Below are 13,339 nucleotides of genomic sequence, written 5' to 3'. Positions count from 1 at the left end.
TTGTAGTTTCTCGAAGGTTGGTCTGTAACTGAAATTGTAAATGAAGAGGATCCTCTATGAACAGAATACTCTAACAAGTAGAACGTGGAAATACAAAGGTCATCTTGTTCCAGGAAACTGGAGAGTGTAGTCCACTTGCCATAGGGTTGTCCTGGACTTTTTTTGTTTTGTTTTTGTTAAAGAAAATGTGTTAAGAATCAGTGTTCATACTTTTGTCTCTGCTCCCACTGTCTGCTGCTCGCCTCTTAATTTTCTGCAGTTTGGTGTAGCCGATGTCAGGTTTTCCAGGCCCCTGAGCCTGGCCAGGAAGACGAGCGTGGTCTTCAAGCCCCTGCACTGCCTGCCACCTGCCCTGCCCAGCCTCTGGCCCTGCAGTCTCCCCCGAGGCTGTCTGTAGTTGGCAGAATGATGGCCTCCCAAGATGTCTGTGTCCTGATTAGGACTAGAACTGGTGAATATGTTACCTTACATGGCAGAAGGGACTTGGCAGATGTGACTAACTAAAGGATCTCGTAATGGGCAGATTATTCTGAATTATTCAGGGGGCACCCGATGTAATCACAAGGGTCTTTGTAAGTGGAAGAGTGAGACAGAGGAGGAAGAACCAGAGACAAGGCCTCCTGAGAAAGACTCAGCCTGCCATGGCTGGCTTTGGAGGCAGAGGAAGCTGCTGTGCATGATAGACCGTCTTTAGAAGCTAGACTGGGCAAGGGAGTGGATTCCTCTCTGCAGCCTCTGAAAGGAACACAGCCTTATTGACTCTTTGGTTTAAGTTCAGAGAAACCAACCTAAACTTCTGCCCTTTGGAACTGTAAGATAATAAGTCCGTGTTGCTTAAAGCCACCAAGGTTGTGGTCCTCTGTTAAGCAGCAAAAGGAAGCTCATACAGTGTGAAGCAAGCGTACTGGGGCAATGAGAGGGAGGCAGGAGGTGCAGTGGATGGAACTGGTTTTTGCAGAAACCGAAAAGGCTGTTCCAGCTAATGTGACCCTGGGAGGTTTGTCTGATCATCCTCATTTTCAGGATTAGGAAACTGGGCTCTTTTGGAGCTGGCACAGACTGGAATGGCCCAGGGCTGCTTCTAAAACAGCCCCTTAGGATGCAGCATGCAAAAATGAATGAAAAGAAGTCCAGTGTTGGTGCCTCCCACCCTTTTCTCCCTTCTTGTGGACCAACTCTGGTAAAAATCCAAAATGTATCCGTTTTCTGTGCTGAGGCCAGGAATGGGAATATCTCTGAGTGGGGGGTTGGAGCAGGGAAAGGGGGCGCCTTTCCCGGTTGAGGTTGCTCAGATAGGGAGACGGAACAAGGAGATCAGTGAGAGCTGGCCCTGGGACCTTGAGATACAATGTTAAAGCACACTTTGAAGCGTGGGAACAGTGGGTACCCTGCTTATCACTTCATTGCTCACCATGTTTTTCCAACTCCTCCACATTCTGAAAATGCTATTAAACTTACACTGTACTCCCTACCAGCTTGTTCCTTGAAAGTAACGCATGCTTGTGCTGTATGGATTTTTTTCTGAGCCCTTGAACAAATGTGTTAAAGGTATCTATCTCCAGAGGGCGGTGAAAAAGACCACCACTTACTCAGTGGTAGGTGTGTATGCTGATGATGTTAAGCACCTTGGCCATACACATCAAGTGTTTACTATAAGCTCCTATCTGTTCTTTACAATAAAGAGCAGAAAATTGGAACATGCTTAGATAGATGACTTGAGATGCCTGGTAAATAAATTATGGTTTACTGTACACAATGGAAGGTTCCAATGTGATAGAAAGTGATGCTAACAAAGAGTTAAAGAGCCTGAAGAAATACACAAACAAAAGAAATCAGTGTATGAAATAGTATCTAGTATGATATCAGCTGTGGAAAAATGTAGGAGAGAAATGCAGGAGGAGAGAAAATAAGCAGGGCTTCTGGATTATAGGTGACTTCATGTCCTTTATACTTGACTGTCTGGATGTTTCACATTACATTTAAGATATGGTTAAGGGAGCTTCACATCTTTGACTTTGTAAATTTACTTCTGGATTCTTTAAAAAAATAATTGTAAATACAGATTATGAGCTTTACACACAGAGATGTTCCTTTCATTGTAGATTTAAAACCTGAGATATAGTTCACATATACCATAACATCTACCATTTAAAATGTACAGTTTTTTAAGGGTTTTATTTATTTATTTTTAGAGAGAGGGAAAGGGAGGGAGAAAGAGAGAGAGAAGCATCAATGTGTGGGTGACTCTCACGTGGCCCCCACTGGGGACCTGGCCCAAAACCCAGACATGTGCCCTGACTGGGAATCAAACCAGCGACCCTTTGGTTCGCAGCCCACACTCAGTCCACTGAATTACACCAGCCAGGGCTGTACAGTTTGTTTTTATTGCATTCACAAAATTGTGTGACTGTCACCACTATCTAGTTCTAGAGCTTTTTTTTTTAATCAACTCCAGAGGAAGCCCCGTATGCATTAGTAGTCATTCCCAGCCCTTGTCTCCCCCAGCCCCGGCAGCACTGGTCTACTGCCTGGCTATAGATTTGCCTCTTTTGGACATTTCTTATAGATAGGACCACATGGCGTGTGGTCTTCTGTATCTGGCTTCTTTAACTCAGCACAATGACTTCAAGGTCCATCCATGTTGTAGCCTATGGCAATACTTTATCCTTTTTTTTTTAAGGTTTTAAAATTTATCTTTAGAGGGGAAGGAGAAAGAGAGAGAAACATCAATGTGTGGTTGCCTTTCATGCATCCCCTGCTGGGAACTGGCCTGCAGGGAACCAGCCTGCAGCCCAGGCATGCGCCCTGAGTGGGAATTGGACCGTGAACCTTTGATTCGCAGGCCTGCGCTCAATCCACAGAGCTACACCAGCCAGGGCTACTTTATCCTTTTTAGTGGGTGAATAATACTCCACCGTATGGATAGACTGTGTTTTATATGTGCATTTATCACTTGCTGACCTAGTTGTTTTCACCTTTTGGCTGTTGTGGGTAATGTCGTTATGGACATTTTGTGTGTGTGTGTGGGCGTGCTTCCATTTCTCTTCAGTGTACACCTAGGCATAGAATTGCTGGGTTATAAGGAAACTGTTTAACTGTTTAAGACATTGCTGCCCTGGCTGGTGTGGCTCAGTGGAGTGAGCACAAGCCTGTGAAGGAAAGGGTCGCAGGTTCAATTTCCAGTCAGGGCACATGCCTGGGTTGTGGGCCAGGTCCCCAGTGGGGGGCGCATGAGAGACAACCACACATGGATGTTTCTCTCCCTCTCTTTTTCCCTCCCTTCTTCTCTCTAAAAAGAAATAAATAAAATCTTTAAAAAAATCACTGAACTGTTTCCCATGTAGCTCTCATGAATATTTATACTAGTGGAAATTAGAAAATAAAGTAGCTATTCCATAGTGGGAACGTGTTTAGATAAATGATATCAATCCCCTTAGCGAACTCTTTGTAAAAACTGGAAGTTATTTATTCCTAGACTTTATTCCTATGCTTAACCGGGGCTGGCGGAGCCGCTTCCAAGGAGGTTTGCTCATACAGCTGGCTGTTCGTGCTGGCAGGAGGCCTCCGTCCTTCCCCACGTGGGTCCCTTCACTGGGCTGCTTGAGTGTCCCTCATGGTGTGGTGCTGCTCTCCCCCAGAGCCAGCTCTCCAAGAGAACATGGCGGAAGCACCGTGTCTCTTATGAGTCTACCTCGGAGGCCACACACCGTCCTTTCCACAGTATCCTGTTGGTCGTACAGGTCAGCCCTACTCAGTGTGTCAGGGGTTCACAAGGACCCGAACATCAGGGGCAAGAAGCGTTGGGAGCCATCTTAGAACCTGGCTGCCGTGGCTGTGCTGCTGCAGGCGCCGTATTTCACAGTGTGACGGATGAATCTAGTGAGTGGCTGTATGGGCCCCTCTGTGCTGGCAGCTGCCCCCTTTGCTGCGTGGGATCCCTGTCCTTGCCTTCTAGTGCGCCACTTTTATCTTAGCCAGAAAACTTCATCACTGTCCAGGCTGCTGACAAGTGAGAGTAAACGAGCTCAAAATGTGGGCCTGTGGAGTGGGTAACTTTTCTCGGGGTGCAGAGACCGAGAGCCATGAGTCCTCATCATCGGCTTGCTTTGAGGCACTGATGCTGTGGATGGTCCTGCCAACCCCGTGCTTTGTCTAGAAGGGCAGTGGAATCAGAGACGTGGACTCTATAGAAAGCCAAACTGACATTCACCAAAATGGTCGATGTATTAGATTAGTTTTGGAGCGAGGAGTATGGAAGTGTTATTATAATGACCTGCATTGGTTATTGGACAGAAAATTGAAAACTATGAACTTAGAAAGAATATTTTCATACCAGTTCTGAATTGTAAAGTGAGCAAGGTAGGCTCAGCGGCACTGTGAGGTCCGGTCTCCCACCCGTGTCTGTGAATTAAGTGAGATCACATATGCAAACATGCTTAGACTGTGCCTGCGACTGGGCACTGTTCTCTAGGCTAATTCGTGAACCTAGGATAGCAGAGGTGTGCTCAGGACTCAGTTCCTCTTAAAGCAGCATTGCCTTTGTTGTGGTTTTGTCCCATTTACAACTTGAATCACACACAAAATCCTGCTGTTCCCTGCTTCACTTGGAGCCAGTTCAAGCCAGTCAAACAGATCGGTGCACTGTTCCCGACCCGTAAAGGAATTGTGCTGTGGACGTTGTGTTGTGGGATGGGACCAGCACACAACAGGCTTGCGTGATGTCATGGGGTTTTGAGTACATCGTGTTTGGGAGGACGCCCATGGTGACTGCTACCTTTTGTATGTTTCTCTTTTGATACAGGCTCTAATTTCTGAAAACTGTATGTTTAAAATGAAGAGGAATTGCAATCAGTGCCTTTCTCGTGGTGTTCATCAACTTCTAAATGCTACTAGGAGAGACAAAGCTTTGTTGCTGAACCAGTTTAGGGGACTAACATGTTCAGAATCTGTGGTGGTCTCGTGGGGTTTGGCCGTGGTGGTGGCTTCTCCCTTTCCTGGGGCCGGGGACTCAAACAGAGGTTGTGGGAGGATTGAGTTAGTGAAATTTAGGTTATCGGCTTCCCATGCATGTCAGTCCGTGCATTTATGGAGACTACTGAATAGACAGCTGCCCAGACTCAGACAATTACAGGTGTGGCCCGTTTCATACAAGAGCTGTCTTGTCAATCAGTGTGATTGCAAGGTGTGGGGAGGGGGAGTTCTACTTGAAGAAGCCCATCTGGAAACCTTTTATCTCTCTGTGTCAAACCAAGGTTTTAAATGAGCTGTACTTCAAGGAGAGAAGTCTGTAGACAACTTGATTTTGTTGTTTTTCTCCAGAAAACAAGAGGGACCCTTTCCAGTCTTGATCCCAACTGCATCAGGCACTGAGGCAGTAGTCAGTACGCATCTCCTTGTATCGTTACCCTGCGTGTTTGGATTTTTGTGCTTGGGCAACTGTTATGTTTAACTCCTTAATTTATGATCACCGGCCATAGAAAGATCACATTTTGGCTAGATCGCAGCTGCAATGTCTGGAAAGTTGGGAGCATTTCGCAGGAATGGAGAACAAAGCGGGGCTGCCGTCCTGTTGTTGTGGAAGAGCCGCATTCCACTGTCACCACCTCATTACACACGCTGCTTGGAAGAAGATGCTTGTCTTACCTGTTTTGTAACTTTTGATATGTTTTTGCTGGTATTTAAAGTTGCACTATGAGATAGCGATGATTTTAACTGTGAGTGTACTGATATTGTTACCAATTATTACTTGGGCAAAACCAATGACTTAATTTTCCAAAAGTTGGGGGCAAAACTGGTCAATGAAATAATGTATCATTTCGTATTACAGCCTGATTCTAGAGTTGATTCAGCGAACTCTCACAAAATTGACCCGATATTCAAATTTGCTTTTGTAATTTTATTTTGCAGGATAACAAAGCCACTAACCTTTGCTGATTGTGTTGGAGATGAACTTCCCTTAGGATGGGAAACTGTATATGATAAACAAATTGGAATTTATTACATGGACCACATAAATAGTAAGTAGAATGCCACATTTGAGTTCTTATACATGAGCGAGTTTTCATGTTGATCTCAGAGATGCTAAAAGCTCTTTTTGTAGAGCAAAAGGATCCTTACTGCCCGGTGCATCATTAAACTGGACTTTATAAATGTAGTCTGAAGTTTTCATTAGCTGATTCCTTAAAAAAATGAAGCAGTATGTAGCTGCTTTGCTTGTATGCTGCTGAGGACTGTATGACGTGTGTTTAATGGAGGGTCATAATATCTAACATAAGAAATATCTTTTCCAGACACTTTGGACCTAGAAATACCTCTCATAATGAAAAGGTTGGTTATCACAAAGTGGAGGCTTACACATTCTTGGAATAATTAGCTGACCAAGTGGTTACCTTAACTTCATTTTGGCTTATACGTGTAACTGGAATCCATCAAACCGTTTTGATCTCTGTGAAGGGAGGGAATGGTGTAAAGACTACAGCTAAGACAGCGGGTCCCTGACCACACCCGCCTGCTTTGGAGGACTGTTTAGAGCAGTGGTTCTCACCAGGGCTTATTTTGCCTTCCAGGGACACTAGGTAATATCTGGTAATAGTCAACTGTCACACAGGACAGAGGGGCCTCCCGGAGTCTAGTGGGTAGGGGCCAGGTATGTTGCCAAACCTGCAGTGCACAGCACAGGATGGCCCCACGAGAGAATGCGCCGACCCCGAATGTCAGGGTGTGCCGCGGGTGACACACCCTGCCTCACAGGCCCCATTTCATTCTAGATCTGTTCTCCATCACTGACTCACTGCTGTGTTTCTGTCATTGTCCTTTTTACTAGCAGGGACATAAAGCATGGCTTCCCCTAACTGTGTTTTCCGTCCTCTGGTGTGTTAAGTGTGGGGCAGGCTAGGGAGCCCGACGATGCCCCATGCCCCTCACATGAGTGACTTCGAAGCTCTTCCCTCCCTCTAGTCCCATGGCTTTGCATGTCCTCTTAGTGTGACTGGCCCAGGTTGGTGCCTTTAGGGTCAATTCCTTCATTGTCACTTGCCAAGTTAGCCTCTGAATGGCAAATGTGAGTGGCAGTCATGTACTTTACAGAGTGGTCCTCCGATATTTAATCTGAAACTTATACAGAATAATATTGAATGTAAACTGAAATTGAAAAACAAAACCAAATAAAACAAAACATAGAAGGAGTTGATACACACACCATTCCCTGAGGATAGTGTTGTTGTACACCCAACCCGGATTAGATAGTTAAACAAGAAAGAAACATGCTCATTTGTCACATTAAAAACTTAAAAATATTAATATGCATGGTGTTTACTCAAAGTATGCAAAAATGGTCTAATCTAGAGAATTACTAATTCAAGCATAATTTCTTCAGTTACAATCGAAGAACAAGAAATGAGTTGTAGAAATTCTCAGGATTAATCTGAAATGCACATTTTTAATGAGCAAGTTTTTCAGTCATTATTTTCTCTTTTCCTTTTATGTTTGTTCTAGTTCTATTTATTGAAATTTAATTTTATGTTCATTCAATCAGATAATAAAAAATTTGAGCTAAAAAAAAAAAAAAAACCTGAATGGCCAGGCTTCTCATGTCGGCCCTGGGGCAGTGCCATTTCTGAGACGTGGCACTCAGCCTTGCGCTCTACTGTAGCTCTTACCCAAAGATTGGGCACTCGGCATAGGTGCTAGTGGCAAGAGGGCTTCTAGGTGAATTCACCACCCTGGCCGACCCGCTAGTATGTTTTTGGGGTGTCTGGCCATCTGGGCTTACTTTCCCAGCTGCTGGTGGGAGCGCCCACAGTTGAGGGCCGCTCCTACAGGGGAGAGTAGTTCTCTTAGGGGAGGGCCACTCCCACAGGTGAATGCAGCTTGCAAAGGTGAAAGCAGCTCCTACAGGTGAGGGCAGTTCCCACAGGGCAGAGCCACTCCCACAAGTAAGGGCAGTTCTCACAGGGAAGGGCCACGCCCACTGGGAGGGCCACTCCCACAGGGGAGGGCCGTTCCCACAGGTGCAGGCCCCTCCCACAGGTGCAGGCTGCTCGGCCGGGTCGCTGTGTTATGGGCCTGCGCACAAAATAGCTTCATCTCCAAGCTTTCGCCTCTAGGGCCCAGGTGGTGTGACTGAGCAGCAAAGGCATCTGCCTTACACAACCTTTCTGGAAAGTCGGCCTGCCTGCCGCTGGAGGCCCGGGACCTGTCCTGGCTCGTCCCTCATAAACTCATCCCTCCATGGCCCCTGCTCATCTGCTGCTGAATCACAGCAAGTGTGGTAGAGGTCTCTCTGTTCTGGCCCCTCTTTAGGCCCTGGGGACTCAGGAAAGTGAAACCCAGTCTCCACCCTGAAGGATTCGACAGCACACTCTAGACATTAAGGACTTTCTTAATGCCACCTTGAGCGTAACTGGGTTGACACAGCACCCAGAGGGGACATGAGTAAACACATCACCTCCAGGGTCACGCCACCTCTTCCCTCTGAGGTCTTTAGAAAATCCCCCCTTTTTTTCCCTAGGAACAAGAAAGGTTATTATCGTTGTAATAATGTGTACATAGGGGGCCAAAGACCCCATTCTAGAAAACTCACTCCTGAGAAGCCGACTCTTGGTAGCACAGCTTTCAGAAAGCACAGAACCTGAGGAGGCAATTCTATTAAATTGGAGCTGTGCAGGTTGACAGTGGGATAGGGATCAGAGGGACCCTGGGTTGACCACCTTGAGGAGCCCAGGACCCTCTGGTGCGCTGGACAGAGTGCTGACAATGCTGGTCATTGCAGCAGGTCTCATAGCCGAATAAATGTCAGAGACATCGGGCAGTTACAAACAGTTGTGGCTGTACTGCCCCAGGCCCACTGAATCTGAACTCCGGGGCTAGGGCCAGACTCTGCTTTTTGCTGTTTTCTTATTTCCCCATGTAAGCTTTTAAAGCCAGGAATGGCTTTCTAGGAGGGCCCTGGGGTGGCAGTGTGAAGGGGGGGTGAGGGGTGTTGGTGGGAGGGGGTTTGAAAGAACTTACTTGAAACATCCTAGGAAGCATTCATGTGTGTGTGTATTAAAGTAAACTAGACATAAAATTTCCATTTTTAACCATTTTGAGTTGAAATGCACAGAATATGAAATCAACCATTATAAAGTGTACAGTCCAGTGGAGTTTGGTGCCTTCTCAACATTATACAACTGGCACTCCTGTCTAGTTCCAGAACATTTCATCACCCCAAGGTCAAATCCCGAACCCATGAGCAGGCACTCCCCATTTCCCCTCCGTCTCCGAGCCCCTGGCAACCACCAATCAATCTCCTTTCGGTCTTCATGGATTTGCCTGTTCTGGAATTTCATGTAAATAGAACCAGATACTATGTGATATTTTGTATCTGGCTTCTTTCATCATGACGGCTTTGAGGTTCAAGCACGTGGTAGCCTTTGCTTCATTCAGTGCTTCGTTCCTTTTTACGGCTGAATAATACTCCACGGTGGATCCATTATACTTTTTCATCCATTCCTCAGGAGATGGTGGAATTAGGGTTGTGATAGCGCTGCTCAACACCCACTGCAGGGGTTATTTTGCATATTTATTTAGAATTTGGGTGGGGGGAATTGGACCAGCCTTTCTCTCCTATGAACTATCTCTTACTTTGTTTTGGCTGCCAGCAACCTGCATATGCTTATCAATATGTCAACATTATAGCAGAGCCACCATAGCCTGGGGACACTAACGTGGAACAGGGACAGTGCTTTCCATTTTTCACTTGTGTTGAAACCACCCCCAGCAATTTCTCTTGCAAGAAGAGAGTTAGCCTTTCCTGAGTCTGGGCGTCTCGTCTGTTTGCTCAGTTCGCCCCTCTGCGTAAGGATCTGATTTCAGGACTGTAGTCCTCTGTCCTTGGAGCAGACTTTTTCTTCCGTTCCTCATTCAGTGAGCCCGCAGTCAACAATTGATGGCTCTCTGGGTTTCAGGCTGATGAAGGGTCCTGAGAATATGAAGATGACCGAGGCTGTGTGCCCGCCTTCTAGGGGTTCGCACTTTATGTAGGAAACAAATATAAAAACGATTACATGCTAGTGGGAAGAACAGCAGTGTTGGCCATTGTATAAAGACGTGTGTTCTCTGAGGGCAGAGAAGGCTTCAGAAAAGAGGTGTCTTGGCAAAAAGGGACTTGGAAGAGGGTAAGGTCCTCAGTGGGCAGGACAGGAGCAGCAGGAACAAATGCACAGGTGAGCAATGCCAAACATGGGGACTTGGAGGAAAAGTCAGTCTGTTTAGAGGATGTTTGTGGGGGAAAGGACAGAGAAGCTGGCAGCTGAGTTTCAGGACTCACAACATAACATGCGGAGGATGTTGGACTTTGTGCTTTAAAAGAGGCTCATGTGTTCAGGAATTTCAAGCAGAGGTAGAAAGGCAGCATGAGCCCTTACGGCAGCTTGTGGGGTGAGAAAGGCAAACTGGAGAGTGGGGAGTTCATGGATCGGAGGAGACAAGCCAGTCCATGAGGAATGCAGATGGGCTGCAGGTGTGAGGTGGGAGCGATCTGGGCCTGAGGGCAGCGGAGCCGCCGGCACCCTAGTCAAAGAGGTCAGTGAGCAGAGGGCTGGAAATCGTTCATCTCTGCCAACAGTTGTTTATAGTTTGAAAAGTTATCTAGTATTGTCTTCCCCCTCCAGTCAACCATTTCATATTTATGGACTTTTCTCCGTATTTTAACTGTGGATGCAAAAATAGAAGTGTTCCATACTCTGGGGAGGTTTGTTATGTAGACTCTCTCATAATGTGTATCTTGGTAATTCATTTTCATATTGACGCGTCCCATAACCACACGACTATTAGTCAACCTCAAGATTTGACTTTGAAGTCACTTGCATTCTTTGTGTGTGTGTGTTTTACTTACATCTCATGCTTTTCATTTCAGAGCTGACCCAGATTGAGGACCCCAGAGAACAGTGGAGGCGAGAGCAGGAACGGATGTTGAAGGAATATTTAGTTGTAGCCCAGGAGGCTCTCAATGCCAAGAAAGAAATCTACCAAGTTAAGCAGCAGCGGTTCGAGCTGGCTCAGGAGGAGTACCAGCAGCTGCACAGAATGTGCGAGGATGACAGCCGCTCGTACGCCAGCTGTGAGTTGACTGACTCCTTCAGTTAACATGTGCCATTTCAAAGCCATTTCTCTGCTAGGTTATCTGCAAACACCAAACTTTACTCGGGCAAGAGTGCTTCATCAATTTTTTATTCCCGTACCATTAGGTCATCAGCAGGCCGCAGTGGAATCAGATGGTCATCTGCTAGCCACTCCTTTAGCAAATACTTATCAAGTGCCCACTTTGTGCCCAGGCACTGCGGTACCGTGGCGCGTAAGAGACGACGGGCCCCTGCCCTCGTGGAGCTTACATTCAGGTGGGGAAGGTGAAAAACACGCACATTTCAGGTAGTGACATGAAACAACCTCGTGTCTCCTGTTTGTCAGTGTGGAAAAGACCTCTGCGGTTAGAACTGTGCCGGGTGATCCTTGGGAAATCTACACAATGCTTCAATGTCATGTACCTGTCTCTTTGTAGGGTCCTTTCTTGGGCAACCACCAGAGGTGGAGGAACTCAGGGAATCCGGGGAACTCTTTCTGCCCCTCTAGTTAGATAGACACACACCAGTGTTCTCAAAGGGAGCCGCTCATAGTTTAGGAAGCTGCCAAAGGTAGGCCCCTGTTTTGTTAGTAGTTAGTAGATACTCAGGTATTGAAGGAGCCAGGTCCAGTCTTGGAAGTCAAGGCATTCTGTTATTAACTCCATCAGTCTGGCTGAGTCAGTCCCTGGCCACGTTTAACAACCCACCACAGGTACGCATGGCCGTGACTGTCCTGGGTACCACAGAGCCTGGGGAGAATGAATGTACCTGCTGAGCACTAGGTTTTATTTTATAAAACCAAAGTGTACTTGAGACATGAAAAGACTTACCTGTGACATGACTGCCACATTGCCAGGTATTTGGCTCTGGTGACACAGCTCTGAATATTAGACACATGGTCAGAGCTTTTCTTCTGTGTTGCAAGTCAGAATGGAGTTAAGGCTAAGGGGCCATAGATCTTTATTTTACTGCAGCTGTTGTTGAAGGCAAATAAGCCATGCAAGCTGTGAGGGAGAGAGAGAGAGAGAGAGAGAGAGAGAGAGAGAGAGAGAGAGAGAGAGAGAGAGTGAGGTGTCTCCCCCACCCGCAACAGCAATTTCAGATCGTTCTCTTAGCACATGCCTCAAGAGAATGTAGGGCCTCAGGTATAATGATATGTTGTTTCCAGGTGGTTTTCTCTCTTGTTCTTCAGCTATTGGTATGTCCTAGACATTTTTTCATTTTTGTTTTTCTATTTTAACTTCTCATCAAAATGTGACAAGTCAGCTCCGTGCTAAATTTTAGGGGCTGGTTTCTTATCTCCATAGTTTTTCTTTCTTTTTTTTTTTTTTTAAAAATGTGTTTTTCTGATTCCGATATCAGGATAATACTGTCCTCACTGAACGAATTGGGAAGTGTTCCTTCCACCTCTCTTTTCAGAAAGAGTTTGTGTGGGAGTGGTATTAACGCTTCCTTGGCCATTTGCTAGAATTCACCAGAAAAGCCATCTGGGTCTGGATTTCTTTGTGAGAATGTTTGTAAGTACAAAATCCATTCCTCTCATAGATAGAGGTCTGTTCAGATTCTCTGTTTCTTTTTCAATCAGTTCTAGTATTTGTATTCGTCAAGGAATTGGTCTACTTCATCGGATCCTACTGTCAGTAAACTTTCCTCTAAAGGGTCAGGTAAAAAATATTTTCAGCTTTGTGGGCCACATGGACTCAGTCGCAACTACTTACTCAACCCTCTTCTACTGCAAAAGCAGCCAGAGACCATGTGTGTGGCTTGTTCTGAGAGAAGTATAAAAACAGGTAACAAGCTGGAATTAGCCCACAGGGAATTAGTCAGGTTTGTCGAGTTTTCTCAGAGTTCTCTTATAGTTCTTTTAATTCCTGGGGGCTCTGAGGTGGTGTCCTCTCTCTTTCATTCCTGATCTTTATCGTATGTCTCTTCTTCCTTCTCTTAATCATCATAGCTGACGTGTTATCAATTGTATTTATCTTTACAATCGACTGGCTTTTGGTGTACCTTTTCCCTCTGTTTCTTGTCTGTTTTTATTTTATTGCATTCTCCTCTTTATTGTTTCCTTCCTTCTATTTAGTTTGACTTTGATTTGTTCTTCCTTTTCTAGCTTCCTAAAGTGAAAACTCAGATAATTGATTTTAGACCTTTCTTATTTTCTCACATGGACTCTAAAGGTATAAATTCTTGTCTAAGTGTCACTGAAACTGCATTCCTCAAAATTTGGTGTTTTCCTT

General features: G+C 45.7%; 1 protein-coding gene across 9 annotated transcripts in view; it reads left to right on the top strand.

Moving 5' to 3' along the window:
• WWC3 (WWC family member 3) overlaps nucleotides 1-13,339 on the top strand; it is a 100,678-nt gene that overhangs the window by 29,479 nt on the left and 57,860 nt on the right. For 6 of the 9 annotated variants that reach the window (XM_053655782.1, XM_053655781.1, XM_037157412.2 and 3 more), the window contains exons 2-4: nucleotides 5,908-6,017; nucleotides 10,898-11,101; nucleotides 11,229-11,378. In XM_053655782.1, coding sequence (XP_053511757.1) covers nucleotides 5,908-6,017; nucleotides 10,898-11,101; nucleotides 11,229-11,378 — 464 coding nt within the window. The remainder of the gene's footprint in view (nucleotides 1-5,907; nucleotides 6,018-10,897; nucleotides 11,102-11,228; nucleotides 11,379-13,339) is intronic. The other 3 variants (XM_053655787.1, XM_053655785.1, XM_053655783.1) reach the window with 1 other exon arrangement.

The sequence above is a fragment of the Artibeus jamaicensis genome, unplaced genomic scaffold, assembly GCF_021234435.1.
Source record: "Artibeus jamaicensis isolate MK-2021 breed Jamaican fruit bat unplaced genomic scaffold, CSHL_Jam_final scaffold_1283, whole genome shotgun sequence".
Taxonomy (NCBI): Eukaryota; Metazoa; Chordata; class Mammalia; order Chiroptera; family Phyllostomidae; genus Artibeus; species Artibeus jamaicensis.
The sequence above is the reverse complement of the archived record's forward strand: the minus strand, read 5'-3'. Positions and strand labels throughout refer to the sequence as shown.